General features: G+C 39.5%; 2 protein-coding genes across 2 annotated transcripts in view; both read right to left on the bottom strand.

Annotated features, from left to right (window-relative positions):
* Positions 1-1,289, bottom strand: part of loxl4 (lysyl oxidase-like 4) — a 29,206-nt gene extending 27,917 nt beyond the window's left edge. Inside the window, exon 1 of the mRNA XM_061744786.1 lies at positions 1,213-1,289. The gene's annotated coding sequence lies outside the window, so the exon portion shown is untranslated. The remainder of the gene's footprint in view (positions 1-1,212) is intronic.
* A 6,380-nt stretch (positions 1,290-7,669) lies between these two features.
* Positions 7,670-16,575, bottom strand: zgc:123010 (uncharacterized protein LOC641500 homolog). The gene is made up of 16 exons (XM_061745475.1): positions 16,369-16,575; positions 13,070-13,158; positions 12,895-12,975; positions 12,734-12,790; positions 12,437-12,649; positions 12,218-12,331; positions 11,988-12,033; positions 11,727-11,817; positions 11,501-11,642; positions 11,285-11,389; positions 11,022-11,115; positions 10,869-10,896; positions 10,667-10,744; positions 10,413-10,515; positions 10,207-10,328; positions 7,670-9,920 (listed from the first exon to the last, which is right to left on the bottom strand). The coding sequence occupies exons 1-16, from the start codon at positions 16,424-16,426 to the stop codon at positions 9,785-9,787; spliced, it is 1,557 nt and encodes a 518-aa protein (XP_061601459.1). The 5' UTR covers positions 16,427-16,575; the 3' UTR covers positions 7,670-9,784.

Here is a 16,575-nt window from a genome sequence, read left to right as displayed (position 1 = left end):
CTGTAAACCATGATCAGCAATATTAAAATAATAAAAGGCTTGCAATATTTCAGTTGATTTGTAATGAATCCAGAATGTATGATATTTTTGTTTTTGTAATTGCATTACATAAATCACAATATTCTAATTTTCTGAGACAGTCCTGTATGACTCAGTTGTTCTTCTGTCCTTAAACGGATTTTATAAATGGCACGTTTGGTTTGCTCATCAATTATCTACAGTTTAAGCTGTCGGTTTCCCCTATATAATGAGAAACACCTGGCATCAGTTTTATACGAATTTCCTTAACTTCATTTCAAAGCAGGTCAAACAGCCAGTACAGAATACCGTTAAAGTAAAGCCTAAATTATGGTTCCGCGTTAAATCGACGGCGTACCCTGCGCCGTAGGCTCTGCGTTGGTGTAACGCGGGACCATAAATCAGACTTAAGTGGGGGGACTTTATAAATTAGACAGAGCAACGCTGACATCCTCTGGACAATACTGCCTAGTGTTGTCAATGAATTTTAAATGTCCTCAAAATTACCCCTGCATAGGTAGCGTGTCTGCATAAAATAAGAGACACAGGACTTGGCTTAATTTGTATTCCTAAAAAATCTTACAAGGATGCAAGTGAAACTTAAACCTCTCACGTATGTCAAATAAAGATATATAATTAGAGACAGGCATTTTTATGAGGCAATTCGCGTGAATATATATCCCCCAAAGCACACTAACCAGACAGAGGTATATACTAAACAGGTTTTAACGTGTGGTGAATAGTTGTGTGACAGTAAAACACAGAGGTGAAAAGAGATACCCAAAACAATAACACACAGCAGGCCACAGGAAAACACAAGGTACAAATTGCCCAAAATATGTTTGTGTAGTTCAATGATAAAATTACAAAAGAACAAACCCCTCAACAAGTAAATATATCATGCAAGGTACACTTTAGGAAACCAAATTGCCCATGCAGCTACTGGGTCAAACAAAGTGTACATACAGACCACTTAGTATTATTCAAAATTTAAAGCGGAACTATTTTCAGCAGCTGAAGCAGCCTTTGCTTGCATTTCATCCTTTAAACACCTGTTAGGCTTGCAAAGTCATACACCCATGCTGAAATAAAAAGAGCTAAACTTATTTCTTTAAAACATCTTTTAAAATCATGAGTAAAAGTCTTTTCATAGAACATTTGAAAAGAAAGAAGCCAAAGTGAAAGTTTACTCACCTGCCAGGCAGCAATTATTGCACTGGTGAAAGTCAGTGGCAAGAGGAGAGTGACTGAAGGAGTGAGTCTACTAAATGCTATCCTTAGTCAATCCTGCCCTGTTCCCTCCTTCTCCATATATCCCTCCCTGCCTTATTGCATCCCTCCTCTTTCTCTCTACATCTTTTTTTTTCCTTTCATGTCTGGACTTAGTTAAATTCCTAAAATACTAAAACGTGAATCAGGTTTACTATATAGACCAAACTGTGTGCATGTTGGATAAAGTTGTCAAAATAGTGAGTGAGTTCCACTAATTTCTCACTTTAACATGTACCGTTGATGACATTTCTATAACTCTAGATGTTAAAATATTATATAATTGTCCAAAGTTGCTCCTTACAGACAAAAATGTCCAGAAATAAGTTTTCGTGGAGTCGCTAATTTCAGAATGTAAAATTTGATCTGGAAAAGTGAATACAATATATCCTGAAAACCATTTCATTCAATGTAGCGCGTGTTTTTTGTTTTCAATCACATGTGAGCCACTCTACACCTCTCTTCCCTGATTGGTTGAAGAGGTGTTTCACAACGCCTCAAAACTTTATGCAATCTTAGGGTAAACGTGTGTAAATGCAACCAACAGGAAGGTACCAGAATAGTTTCAAACATCAAGCTCCAAGTGTCTTAAAGAAGCTCCCTATACCACAGGGTAGATATTTCCTTGTTGAGATGACCACAAACCACCAACTCTAAAATAGGCCCAGTCTCACCGTAGCCATGGTGAACGTGACTGATGAGAAAATGCCCAGGAGTGTGACACCATAATCTAACCTATCATCGTGGTGTGAAGAGCATAAAGAAGTATAGATCAATATAAAAAAAATTAAAAACTGTAATTTTTTTGACTGAAGAGAAGGTCTGACTACATTTCTACCAAAGCCTCTTTACATGTTTAGGACTTATTTATTTACTTTTCGAGTCATTTTGGGAAGATTTGAGGCAAATTTAGCTGCATGGAAATTTTTGTCCTCAGGGTGTTGTGCTGATAAACTGTATTTTTCGGTTTTTAAGTTAACCTCAGTGGGCACATTTTTTATTTAGGTAGCAGGATTTATTCATAGTTATGAAAAATGACAATTATGACAAGGCAAGTGTGAACCTAAACAACACCCATAACCATTAAAGCTGTATGCAGATTTCCAGAAGGGTGCTAAGGAATTACACATTCCAAAGTGTATGTGTGAATATATTTATATATGTGTGTGTGCGTGTGTGAGCTTTGAAGCTGTAATAGCGTCGGTTGTGTGTCCCAGAAACGGTGTGACTGGGTGGCTAGCTGGTGGTCCCTCCCTGAGTGGTAAACCCGAACAGGAAGAGCAGAGCCCCTATTAACAGAACCAAATCAGAGGGATGTCCAAGGCCAACAGGGGGAAAATAGACTCAAGAAGAAGTAAAAGGAGGCATGGGGTGCTGAAGTTTAAAACTGAAACTATCAGCGCTATGTTTGACATCCATCCATTATAATTTATGGTAGTCTGTCATATCGCACTAATTAGACTTGGCTAGACAGGTGCATGCTTGCCATTACTTTAGAGCTCATTGGGGGTGTGGGCTAGTGAAAGTGTGTTTCAGGGCTCTCGGAGAGCCCATAGGACTGTCTAAAGCAGAGCAGGTCTCTGCGGCAGAGTGCTCACCCTCTCCACCTCTCTAATTATGCAAACCAAGCCGGCTCTGCCCTTACCCACAAACTCTGGAGGCATGAAATAAATACATGGTCTCCAACAATAAACAAGTGCCTTTTGAAATGACAGGACCTCCTCCTGCTCCCCCGCCACTGCCGTCTCTCAAGTGTTTCGTAATGCTCTCACTTTTAACTGGCTGGGGACATTTGACGGCGTGTAGAAAAACGTGCAGAGAAATTGCATAGCTCTCTGCAGAACTACATGCTGGCAATAGACTTGGAACAAAGGCCAAGTTTGCCTTGACCTTATGTCGGGATAAATGCAGGGATACAATTTCACTATCTGGAAAAATGATCTACGGTCAGCTTAATTGTAGCAGTATATTAATACTTTTAAAATCTGAACTGTGAATGAAAACCATTTCCAGGCATTCAAACATCCTAATATCAGTAAGTTTATCGTAAGTAAGTAAGTACATTTTATTAATATAGCACCTTTCACAAACAACGGAATGTCACAAGGTGCTTCACAAAAAAATAAAACGACATCAGTAATAACACAAATAAAACACTACAATAAAAGTAGAAATACGATAAAAACAAGACAATACCGATAAAAGCTCCTAGAATAAAAATACATAAAATCAACATGGTGATCATAAAACAACCCTCTCACTGCGAATGTTTAAAAGCTTGGAGAAACAGGTGGGTTTTAAGTTTGTTCTTAAAAGTATTGTACATGTATGGATTTTTAAAGTATACAATTTTTAAGGCTTCACATTCACAAGAATTGGAGAAAAAAAATATCTAATGTATCTCATGCTTTGAACACACAGGACCCTACATTCCCCACACATGGCGTTTGTGATGCAATATATCAAGATATCTTTTTAAAACACATGTATTATGCTCATTTATATGCTCAGAATTGTTTAAGAGTTATAGGTTACTTGCTTAAAAATACATTACTGTTCATCATTGTAGCACGTTTTTTCTTACGTGCTCAGTTTTACTTGAGTCTGCCTCCTTTTACGCCCCTGGAGTCCCGGTCTACACTGATTGGACACAATTCTGAGTACATGGCAGCTGCTCATTTTTTGCTTGAGGTTTCCCCTTGTAGTGTGTTATGCAATGCATTTCATCGTGATGTTAACAAGAAAGGGTAAAGAAAGAAAAGGCTTGGCCAAACACTGGATGTTTAAAGCAACCCAGCACAATTACTATATATTGGAGATAAAAACTCTTTGTAACTTTTACAACTTTTTACTTTTATGTACATTAAATGCAAAGGGGCACAATGCAGATAAAGGAAAACCTCAGAAAGTATGTAGTGATTTTGTTAAATCTATAGTATAGCCCGTGATATGAAAATTTAACAATGCAGCCTCTATGTCATAGAGTCTATGACATCACCCATAGATGTACAAGCATTTTGGCCATCTCCTTTTTTTTTTTTTTTTACTGAATCTTGTGAACAAGGCTATCTGGCTGTCTTTAGGCTATCTAACTGAGAGTCTGTTAATACCATCTGCCCTTAACAGTATACTGGTGAGTTCTCCATGGATTGTGAATAAAAGACAGTCATTGTGACAGCGTGCTTTATTTTGTGTGTGAACAGCCCTTCTGAAACCTCCTGTGTGGTTTATTAGTGTTGTTGTCCTGGTGGAACCAGAACAATATCTGAACAAAAAGGTTCACCCAAAAGGCAATGCTTTCAACCTAATAGATATATATCAATTTACGTATGCTGTTATTTTTCGACACTACCATAACTTGTGGGAAAAATTTGATTTACAAGGGTGTTCCTTGAGAACTGCTTTAACAATGGGAGTCTGCTGGTGCCAGTGCCCACTGGCAGGGAATTTTATTGCACTTTAAAGGGGAAATTATAAAGAATAAAAAGAAAATAGAATGTGCTTTTGAGCGATGAGTGCCTGAAGGGGCCGCCAGCTCAAACTCAAAGTATGTGAGTCAGTGAACTGTTCAGATCTGCAGGACACTGTGACATCATGGACTTAGGAAAAGAAATATCCAGGCTCCCTTTCTTTATCTCCAGCCAACTTCACATTATGCTGCACTGCTGTCTAATAGAAGTGGGTACCACAAAGCTGTAACACTGATTTTCAAAAAGGTTACACCCCTCTAAGGAGAAGAGAGGCTTGCTCATGTCTTTTAAACTGGCTGCAGTGAACACATATGTAAAGTCATGTTTGAACTGTAGCTCTGTGGTATTTTGAACAAAGCATGCCAAAAGCATTTCATTAATTCCTCAGGAAATTGTATCAGAAGTTCAGAGAAAAAGTACGTCACATGTCTCTTAAAGCACTTCTGTATTACTTTAAAGTTATACTGTTGCTATCCACATCAGAGACTTCAGAAATATGATGATCTACTGAAGAGTCATCGCCTGTTTTTAAACAATTTGTGGCTTTAGTGGCCTTTATTAGTAGTAGTGACAGGATTTTACCTTTTCATCTTAGGAGACAGAGTCCGGACCTGAGTCTTTTCATCTCAATAGGAGAAATAAACATGGAACACAAATTCTTCCCACTTATTTTCCCCAGGTCTTCAATGGAAATAATATTAAATATTATTACGAGTAATAAATTCAGTTTTTACTAATCAGCCCACTTACCCACCGCTCAAATCATACGTACATTACGCCCGATTTTCCTGTTACTCTACAAAGTTAACAAAACCTGGACCTCACCCACTCAGGATACCAGAAGTCTAGTCTCCTCTTTGATGTCCTTTTTTTTTACGACTGCTAATGGTAATATCTTAATGCATGCCCTGTATCATCATCTAGTTATGCTAAATTTGACTTTGATTTACTGAATTAACAGCATGCTATATTGAAGCATCTGGGAGACCAGTGATTTAGAGTGTAAACTGGGAAAGATGTTTACTGAGCTACTAATCAAGTGAAAAGTAGTAATTTACTTATATGCTTCTTTACAATCAGTAACAGCTGTCACCGCCTACTGGCCATGAGAAATAATACAGCTGAAGGAGCCGTGCACTGGCTTCACCTTTCAAACGGCTGGTGCCAGGAACCAATCGTGTCTCTCGGGTCATCAGTTTTGGGCCTTGTAGCTGTTCCCAGAATCAAATCTGTGTCTGCTGAAGACACTTTGAATTACTGTGAAGCTTTGCTAATCTTACAGGTTTACAATCATTGTGTGTGTACAGGTGTGTGAACTTGAACATGTTTCACTCTTTATTTCTACTAATACTATATTTTAATGTATGTGCAGTCATGTGATGGAGAACCCACACCCTTAATCATCCTAGCTTTAACTTTCAGACAGATCATCTGACTCCTCATGCACACCAAGGAGTTCATGGATAACTTAATGACCGCAAGGTTCCCAGGTCCTGTGGCTGCAAAACAAGCTCAAATCATCACCTTTTCACCATTGTACTTTGCAGCTGGTAGGAGGTGTTTTGAACTATTGAAATAGATTTCTGTGCATTCTTAGGTGTGTGTGTATTTGTATGAGGATGTATTCATTTGTCAACAGTTGTGTCATGAAACAACCCCCTACTCATGCATTATCACACGTCACTGTCACACAGAGAACATAATGGATTGCCACAGTTTATGTAGTAACCATAAGCCTTAGACTGCTTCTAATGATGCATGGATGTATTGAGTGCACTATGCCGTGTATAACAATGCAGCAGCACTACAAACGACAACTATATAGCACACTATGAAGTGAATAAAGAACAATTTCTGACACAGCCTGTCTTTAGGTTGGAATGTATACAGCTGTATTGTATTGCTTGTCTTAATTTTATTTTCTTTCCCTGTTAGGAACATTGGGTTTAATTAAACGTGCTATACAAATACAATTTCCATACATTGGATCAGTTGGAGAGCCTCTCTGAACGCTGTCACCATGTGCAGACAACGGCAGAATATCTGAAGAGGCTCTAAAGCACTTCTTCTGCTCAGTCCAAATTTGAGTATTTTTGTATTCATTTTAGTTTACAATATCTGAAACCTTACAAATGTACCACTACAAGTCACATAAATATATTGTACATTTGGTTTCACTGCTGTACATTTGTCCGACTTTGCTTTTAAAGTAAATTAAGAATTGATATTCATACTGGGTAGTACTTTGTTATAGATAGGCCTCTAAAATTTTGATGCCAATATAAAGAGAATGATTTGACAATTGCTTTTGTGTGCTGAGTAGGTAAGATTTAAGTGGGTAAATTAACCTTAATGCATGCAGAGCAATACATAGTATATCGTTTGTAGTTTTTCAGCATACTGCAGCCTCACACTTGCAAAGATTGCACATATATTTTGCAGGTGGAATCAGGCCTCAAATCTTCTTTTTAAAATGTCATCTGTGGTACGAAGGCTGCTTTTCCCACACATTCTCAGAGCCACTTCCATCTTCCCTTGGTCTGAGTGGTTACAATACTCCCTAATGTATGTTTCAAGTTGGCCACACAAGTGTCTCCTACTAGTGGTGAGAGTTACCATGCTCCCCCCCACATGAGCCGGGCCTGCTTTGATTTACTTCTCAGGGGTTTTAGGATCAGAAGTTACTTTGAGGAACATCTTGGCTGCCAGAGGTTGAAAATTAGAAAAATGTATGTGCAAGCCATGTGGTAGAGAGAGCCACGTTGGTGAGATTTCAGTATAAACCTGCCACCTTATGGCGGGAAAGAGAACTACAAGGAACTACTACAGAGAAAAAAATAAATACATTTTCTTCCCAATTCATACAATTAATTCATCCCATTACTCATGGATAGGCTCAGACATAGGTGGTTCAGATAAGTTTATTAAATACAAAACAATTTTATTTGATGTGCATCCATGATAATACAAAAATGTGTTTAGATTATTTAAGAAAAATGCAGTGTTGTCATTATTAATGTGGCCCTAAGTGGAAATACATTTTCTTTTAATAGTTTGAAACTGGGTAAAGAGGATAAAAATGAACCAAACGTTAAAATTTCAATTTGTAATATTTAACAGCAATATTAAAAATATGATGTGCTTAAAATCAAACAAGTTATAAGTTGACAAATTTGAATGTACTCTGAAATAATATTTTACAGCACCAATTAAATAAGAAATAAGCAATTATGTTAGATTAAACAAGTGCAGACTTAAGGTTTAGTTTTCAATTCCTTTTTCACAAGTTGAAGCCACAGGACAGAAAGTAACAAAAGAAAAGCAGAAGTGCAACATGTGACAGTTTTTGCCTTGTAAGCCAAAACTAGAAAGGTGAGGGGGGCTTCTGAGAAACGGTTGTCTATAATTTACTGCCCAGTTAAAAAAAAAAAAAAATATTACAAAGCTGAATTTGTGTAATAAAGAGAAATAAAGAAATGTATAAATATCAAAATAAATATTCACCATGCAGAGCATAGTATACAAGTGAACGTAGTGTGGACTTTGGCTGTAGTCTAGTAGATACTGGGAGGCTTGTAATGCACCATCTAGTGTCAAATCTCATGAACGAATGGTGCCTATTTCAATTCAGAGCCATTAGATTCTTCAGCTCACTGAATTACTGAAATTCAGGCTCTAAAGTTCATAAACACTGCTTTTAAAAACGCATAATATGTTATGCAGATGGTTACTGATGTTTAGGGGGGGCGTCTGGCTCTCTCTTGCAGAAACAAAGTTTGACATGTCCAAAACAAATGTGCCAAGAAAGTATACTGAATATTCGAATGCTGAAAAAACAACAAACGACAGCTCTTCATTTGAATTTGATATACAGTGGTCCTGCAACGAGCTCTCCGATAGGCCACAAAGACAGATAGGAACCCTAATGAATGGAGCTCTTCATGGAATCCAGGCCATTAAAAACCTGTAGCCTCAAAACTAACCATGAAAAAGGGTAAAATAATACCTCACAACGTCCACAAATACTGGGCATTATAGTCTTATTAAAAACAGTAGCAACTTTACTGCATTGCATAATATCACCAGGCTTTGCTGTTACTTCTATCACAATTATCATGAGAATAGCAATTCTGCTATCACTTGTCATGACAACTAATCCGATACAAAGGCAGCCAATTGGTAAATAAAGTGATAAACGCAACTCATGTTATTAAACAATCGTATGCTCCTTCAGTCTGATTATTTAAAGCTACATTTAACTGTTTTAAGGCACCCATCTGGGTCTCTGTAGCTTATTGGCTTTTTTAAAAAAAATAAAAAAAGTCCTCAGCTGCATAGGCATTGGTACTGAAACATCAGCTATGTCCGTTTGTACATCTTTGGTCTGTTGATGTTGCTGGCACAGGAACAAGTGTGAATGGAGCTCCAGTATTCCAGTATAAACAGCAGACAGGTGAGAGATAAGAGCAGCTGTGGGCAGTAAGTAGACCTCAACGGTTAAAATCCAAGCTGGTAAGTCAATTGAACATATTTCAAAAATGTTTGATGGAATAAGGAAGATTCTGGACATGATGGCAGAAAATCCTCACTGATGTCTTTCACTGTTGCTGTACGCAGCAGATCCATTACCTTCTAACCCCCCATGGATAGTGGGCCAAGACAGTTTCACTTAAACGTTTCGTAGCTGGCCTGCAAAGTTTACTTTAGTGTCTTTTAAGAGGCGATAGTTCACCATGTACTAAGGAGGGCTGTGAACATGAGGGTTTGTTGCTCCCGTCTGGTTAATCTAGAACTATTTCACAATATTATCCAGTCTGGTCTTTGGTTGAAATGACCTTCACGCTCTCAGTCCTTAGTGACACATGTGTGACCATTCCTCTCTTCGAGTCCAACATCTGGCTCTGCTCCTTCTGGTCCATTCTGCCACAGTACATATTTTTAGACTGGAGATCCTGATCCAGTTCGTCCCAACTCCATTGGCACATTCGGTGCATCTTAGTTTCCTGCACACTGCCGAGGCGCAGCGTTCAAGGTTGCCAGGGTTTCCTGTCCTTGCCCTTCTGTTCAGGAATGTGTTTGTAGCGACATTTGTCCCCAAAGTGGCAGCCAGTGGTTCTCCAGAAGTAACATTCATCGCCGTTTACTGGGCCACGTCTCCGAGGACTGAGTTCAAAGAAAGAAGGAATACAGACAAAGACAAAGAAAGGGTACATTAGCTTTAAAAGTGAAAAGAAAAACAACTTGATTGGTTTATGTGACAGGAGGAGGTCATATTTGGCTTACATGTACAACAATGTGGCTTTTAAAAAAAAAAAGAATAAGTACATAATACATCATATGACTTCCAGTTAAGAGCCATAACAGCATGTACAATGTGTAAGAAAAAGGCATTAAATCCATTATCTTAATCAGAAATATAAATGACCAAGAGGTCAGAAGAGCTTCTTACCCAGCAGCTGCTCCTGTCTGCTGTGTGACGGGAGGAAAAGTCTTCAGTGGAAAGGGAAGGACCCTCTGAGTGCGGCGGTCAGGATAGCGAACCACCAAGCGAGTGTTCTCGATGCAATAACCCTGTGAAAGTAAGCAATGCAGATATAACAACCTTCTTTAACATCTCACAAAAGATAGAGAAAGGGACAAGTAGTACGTAGTTACATTTAGTTTCTCCATGGCACGGGATGCCATGTTTGCATTCTTGAAGTTGACAAAGGCACAGAACCTCTCATGGAGCACGCGGATGCTCTCTATCTCACCATGCCTACAATGCAAAGCATATCAACAGAAAAGTCAACAACCATCTTGGTTAAATATTACATTTACATCTTTCTGCCCGAGAACACTGTGTCCATGTAGGACTGATTTCAACTCATAAATCAGGCCAGTATGAAATAAAGGAAAGATCATCATACATTTTAAAAAGGTCCCACAGGTGTTTCTCTGTTAAGTCAGTCGTCACATTTCCCACCCAAAGAGACGGGCAAGGGCTTCTGAAAGAAAGATGAGAAATAATAGAAAGAAAGTCAGTTAGTATGTACAGTAATGATTAAATAATTAAACCCAAGCCACCAACTCTTGTGACAACTCCACTTGTTGGAACTCACAGCGACTTACCCTGGTTGCACAACAGATGGATCTGCAGCTGCAAAACAAAAGCACGTGATCACTAAAATGCATCTATATGATGTGAGGATATTTTCCCCAGTAAAACTACTGCTGCAAAGAAAAAATGCTGTCCATTTATAAAACATTAACATGGAGTCTAACCTCTCGCAGCATCAGAACAAGAAGCCAGAACAGCTGATACAGTTGAAAACTTCTCTAGCAGTAGAACACTTTGCACCTCTTCAAAACCAAGCTCCTGGGAAGGGAAAACCAAATGTGTACAGCCCAGGGCAAGTGATACAGTTTAACTAGGCTAATGACAAAATGTTTCTAAAAATTGAGCGCTAGAAGGAAGCTTGGCTCATTTTCAGTGACATCTGGCATACAGGAAAAGCCACCACCACTTAGTCTGCAGGTGCACTTACCATGAGCTGCAGAACTTTGCAGTTAAAGAGATCATTGACGGCCTCCTCGCAGTCTTTGTCCAACTTTAGCACCTGCTCCATGGCCTTCTCTGCCTCGCTGTACCGCTGCAACGTGCACAGATCCATGAAAATTGAGCCAAAGGTAACTTGTATTTCACATTTTTAAGCATAAAATTAGCCAACAGATCTATTCCCACAGCAGCAGACTGCGCTCACCTTCAAGCCCATGAGAGCACTGCCTTTGCGGAAGTGTCCTTTGGGCCAGTCTGGAGCTAGTTGAATGGAGCGTTCAGCATCCGCCAGGGCCTGGGGGTACTGCTCCAAGAGGTAATAGCAATAAGAACGATTCCCAAAGAACCTACAGGATGTTATTTTAAAAATGATTAATTTCCAAAATAAATACCACTCCTTTGGTTATTAGTTATGATCAAACAACATGTACCTGTAATCCTTTGGATCACATTTAATGGCTTCTGTAAACATAGTGACTGCTTGTGCGTACTGTCCCTCTTGCACCAGCTTTATCCCTTTTTCTGCAACATATTAAGAATGCTTGTAAATAATTCACTGAGGAGAAAGTGGCCCAAAAAACTCCACAGACAACCGTGCATGTTTGCATAAAAGGAATGTGGAATCAATATTTTTCTTGCTTCTATTCTAGTAAAATAGTTTTGAAGCCTGTTTTACACATATCCTTCCTCACCTGTCAGTGATGCGCTTTTCTTGGTCATACTGTCAGTTCCATTGGTCTGCAAACGGAATAAAATTTGCATCACGTAATATTTATGAAAATGTATACACAGCCATAATAAACTCTCAATCTTTGATCCTGCCACACGGACACACTGCAGTCAGAAGACAGCGGACAGAAAACAATAACAAGAACTTTTGCTGTTCCTATTGATGTCACAGTATGTATTAGCATTCATTCACCTCTCTCTTAGCTTCATTCTCTTTGTTTTCTTTGGACTTGCGATTTGTTCCTTTGGGTTTGATATGACTAGCAGCGTTGGCAAAGAAGGCACTGCTCACATCCCACTCTGGTTCCTGGGGGACAAAAAAAGCCAAACACGTGTGTTAGATTATGGGCCATCCAGGCCTACACTTCCCAACCTGACTCACACTCAAAATATGGTAATCTAGTTTCAGTACCTCTTCAGCGGACCTGGCTTGTGGCTTCTGGTGACCTTTGATTTCTGCAGGAGCTATGACTGATGTGGCAACATTCTTGTGGGAAGCTGCAGATTTAGTTTCCTTTATCTCCTCTCTCTGTGACCTTTGTAGTTCCTCTTCGACAAGCATGTCTGTTTCTGACCCGCTCTCATCTAACTCAGAGTCGGCACCGCCATCCTCCTCTTCGTCATCCTAATGGGTGGAATCATGCAAACATTTAAATATAACATTAAAGCCATTAATACAGTGCATTCTTAGAGGGAATAGTACGACTACCTGTTCAGTACCGTCACTTTGTTTAACCTGCTCCTGCTTCTTCCGTTTTCGACGACGCTGAAGCACATTCAGGAAAATAAGTTCACCCAAGATATGTAGCACAAGAGACTAAAGAATAAGAAACACCATCTACAGGGTGGTGTTTTTATTTGCCTGCTCACCTTCCTCTTAGCTCTGCGTCGCTCTGCTTTCCGGCTGACCTTTTCATCCTCACTCAATTCCTCCTCTCCATTTATTCCATCCTAAATAAACACGTAAAGAAGTTCAACAGTGCACATTGCAGGGTGACTTTAACAGTCCTGGTATTGCCCTGTCAGGATGACACCATTTGTTTACCTGTGACAAAGTGGCATGGTGACTTGGGTCAAGAGTCGCAGCACTGCAGTCCATCTGCTCCTCCTGCTGCTGTTGCTGGACATCAGGGCCTTTTGGGAAATAAAAACAGCCCATCAGCCCATATATTTTCTTTTTTTAATTTGGGTAAACCAGATTTGCTGTTGTTTTTGGGCACACAGGAAAAGCAGCGTGCCAGTAGCTGGAAGGGCCAAGTGCCTGTTCTTTTTCTGCTCGGCAACACAGTTTCTCCAATTAAAATTCTTTTCCCATTTTCCCAGTCGGCAGAAGGGAATAACACTAGTGCTGACATAACGGTATTTTTTCTTATTGTCTTCACCTTTTATCAATTCCACAAGCATAAATTCTTCTTTTTTTTTAAAGATTATTTTTGGGCTCTAGTGGCCCTTTATTCAAGTAGCAGACAGGAAGGGGGTAGAGAGAGAAAATGGGGATGACATGCAGCAAAGGTGAGCAGGCCAGGACCTGCGAGGGAGGACTGTAGCCTCATGAGCCGCTTGCTTAACCCACTGCGCCACCGAGCGGGCCACAAGCATAAATTCTTGTCAAAGATTTAGAGATGGACAGTTTTCTTTAAGAACTTTTCCCTTTCAATAAAATGTATGGTTTGAAAATCTGCACCTGTTTAAGTATACAATCTAGCTTCAATAAGTGTCCTGTTTTCCTGTTAGGACATGAACACGTTGCACCTCATATTTGGGTCTAACCACTGTGACCACTGATAACGAAGCAAGAAATTATAAAATAGCATTTGGTGGAGAGGAGGAGATTTATGTTACGCTATCTAAAAGGGCAGACTAGGAAATGTTTCACATGAGAACAGTACACAGCTCACAGAGGCTTGTTCAAGTTGTTTCTTTTTGGTCTGGACTCTGGAGAGATGTTTACCCACACACAGCTGCCCCAGGCGCTGCCATTTAAGAATACATTTTCTCCGAAACTTAGCTAAATATGACACAGAAAACAGCCACAAGCCTTAATGTGGCACGACTGCATGCGTGTGCGTGTGTGTGTGTGTGTGTGTGTGTGTGTGTGTGTGTGTGCGTGTGTGTTCTGGGGGGCATAGATGAGATCAACTCAAAACGCAAAAGCTGGTTTCAGCCCAATGGAAGAGCACAAACGACAAAACAAAAGAAAGTAACAGCATTGGTTGATGGGAGGAATATAAGAGGAATCAGATTTCCATTAGTTCAGCAAAGATTTCCAAAGAGTGACAAATTCATACTTGGTCTCTGACTCATGCTGCGACTCGTGAAGCATTGATGGTGGAGCTCAGTGCGGTTTTGCTATTTAGATGTAGGGTTTTCAAACTGTACACTACATTTCTGGCAAGAAGTCAAGCAGACCTGCAGTTCCTCACTGTTTTCATGTAAGTATTTCTTCTAAATAACAATACCTCATGTCACCATTTATAACTATAATGATGATTGTACTAAATACAGAAATCACCATCCAGCCCTGCTGAGAAATCCATCCAACTACGTGCATTCCAGCACATTTCCCCTCCCATTTTTCTAACTCTAACCAGCCCACACACAGTTTACCATCAAAAAGCCTTTGGAACATACATATTGTAGAGAGTGCAAAAGAAATATGGGCTGTTTTTGAATCTCAAATCTTTATTTTAATGCAATGTCCTCTTGGTACATAAACGATACAAGATCAGTGGACAAAAGCAACAAAAAGGCCTCTGTTTCTTTACTCCAAGGCAACTTCCTAAATTAGTGCGGAGCTGAAAGGTGAGCTCTCTCCACAGGAATGCAAAATAACAGTGTATCATAGTGAGCCGGTGTTGGAAATCAGCTTTGAAATACTTTTTTTGTTACAGCTCTTAGGTAAAGTGAAAGTGATTACAGCCTTGACACTAATACTAGCATTACTAAACTAAAAGATGTTACTGTGTGCTTTCGCAAAGTCACAAAAGACAGATTCTTGCAAAACATGAAATGATCAAACGATGATGAATGATAAACTTTTAACTGCTTAATGTGAAACTATGTGTGTAATGTATTCACTATTGTAATATATGTAAATGTCTGTAAGATCGTGTAAGTATTAAGATTGATGTGTCAGGTTGTTCTCCTGTTCCTTCTATCTTAAATAGAAGCAAAATAACAAGAACAGAAACTTTTTGCACGCTTTATTTGTATTTGTTCTAACTAGTTGTTTAACTTGTCTATCTTTTATATTTTTAGCCGGGGGACTGCCAATGGAAACTAGCTCTGTAGCTAAAATTGGGTGCATTTGCATTTTTAATTCTAAATGTATATGAATGTACACTGTCCCTTCCCAAATAAACTGAATTGAAACATTTTGTGCATTGCACATTTTCATCCAGCTGTTTTTTTGGGGTGTAACTGAGTCAGTTTTAAAGAGTCAAGTTTCATAAGGGGGAGCAAATCTGCTTTTCAGACTCTTCAGTGCAAATTAGACTGATAACAGGTGAGTGGAAAACTGAAAAAGAAAAAAATGTGCTCTGGAATCAAATATGTTATCCTTTAGTCATCAACATGTGTTTTTTGTGGGATAGATGAAAGAGGTCTTTCAGGATGTTCAGCTGCCTCTGATGTAACTTTACCAGCAAGTACATAAAGTAACACGCTGCAACTTGCAGTGCGAGGAAACAAACGCAAAACAAAGAAGAGGAACAAAGTTTAGACTCGTGATTAACTTGGAAAACAAAAACCTTTTTCCCCCACCTATTTGAAGCATTATCATACCTACACGAACCTACACGGTGTCGGCTCCTATAAGTTTCGGTCTTTAACAAAACGCATTTCGTGCTTGATCTGCCACACTTTCGCTTTATTTAGTGTGTAAATCTGCCATTATCTGCTTTAAGGGTATTGTAGTCTGAAAGAATGTGTCTTATAGGTGTTAACGAGAGCTTTTTTGACACCTACTGAGCAAACTTGGACGCAGTGCGAGAAAGGGTGGAACTGGCATGAGGCGACTCTCAAGGCTGATTTATGGTTCCGCGTTACACCAACGCAGAGCCTACGGCGTAACGTACGCGGCTACGCACACCGCTACGGCGTAGGCTCTGCGTCGATGTAACGCGGAACCATAATTCAGGCGTCATTGTTACAAACCAACTCAGTTAAATCCTTTCGACAGAGACAAACGACAGACACTATCAACAACGCGCTCGACTGATAAAAAAAATCCCACGTTAACTGTATTTCAAAGTTTAAGTGTCACACGCGTCTCATTATCACTTTATCGCGACAAAACTTGTGGTTAGTTGATAAAGTTTTGAAAAGAGCGACGCTTCTTCTTACCGCTTCCGAGTCCCAGCAGCCTGCATATGTCCCTAGTGAACTTCATGAGTGCAAGCATCCAGCATTATCGGCGCAAATATTTGGGGGAAATGTTTAAATATGCCTTTAGGTCAGAGTGAAACCGTTTGTAACATTGAAAGCGTCACTATTAAATCTGCGGGAATCTTTGGTGGTTTGCTCCACTTCCTGAGCGTCAGGCAGCGCCGA

This window comes from Cololabis saira, chromosome 17 (genome assembly GCF_033807715.1).
Source record: "Cololabis saira isolate AMF1-May2022 chromosome 17, fColSai1.1, whole genome shotgun sequence".
Taxonomy (NCBI): Eukaryota; Metazoa; Chordata; class Actinopteri; order Beloniformes; family Belonidae; genus Cololabis; species Cololabis saira.
This window is presented reverse-complemented; position numbering and strand designations above follow the sequence as displayed.

What these genes read in the sequence shown, in the direction of transcription:
- zgc:123010 (XM_061745475.1), bottom strand. Translation starts at nt 16,426, where the DNA reads ATGCTTGCACTCATGAAGTTCACTAGGGACATATGCAGGCTGCTGGGA. An exon ending in TGTGATCCAAAGGATTACAG is followed by an intron (nt 11,643 to 11,726) that starts GTACATGTTGTT and finishes AACATCCTGTAG; the next exon opens with GTTCTTTGGGAATCGTTCTT. An exon ending in CCATCTGTTGTGCAACCAGG is followed by an intron (nt 10,745 to 10,868) that starts GTAAGTCGCTGT and finishes TCTTTCTTTCAG; the next exon opens with AAGCCCTTGCCCGTCTCTTT.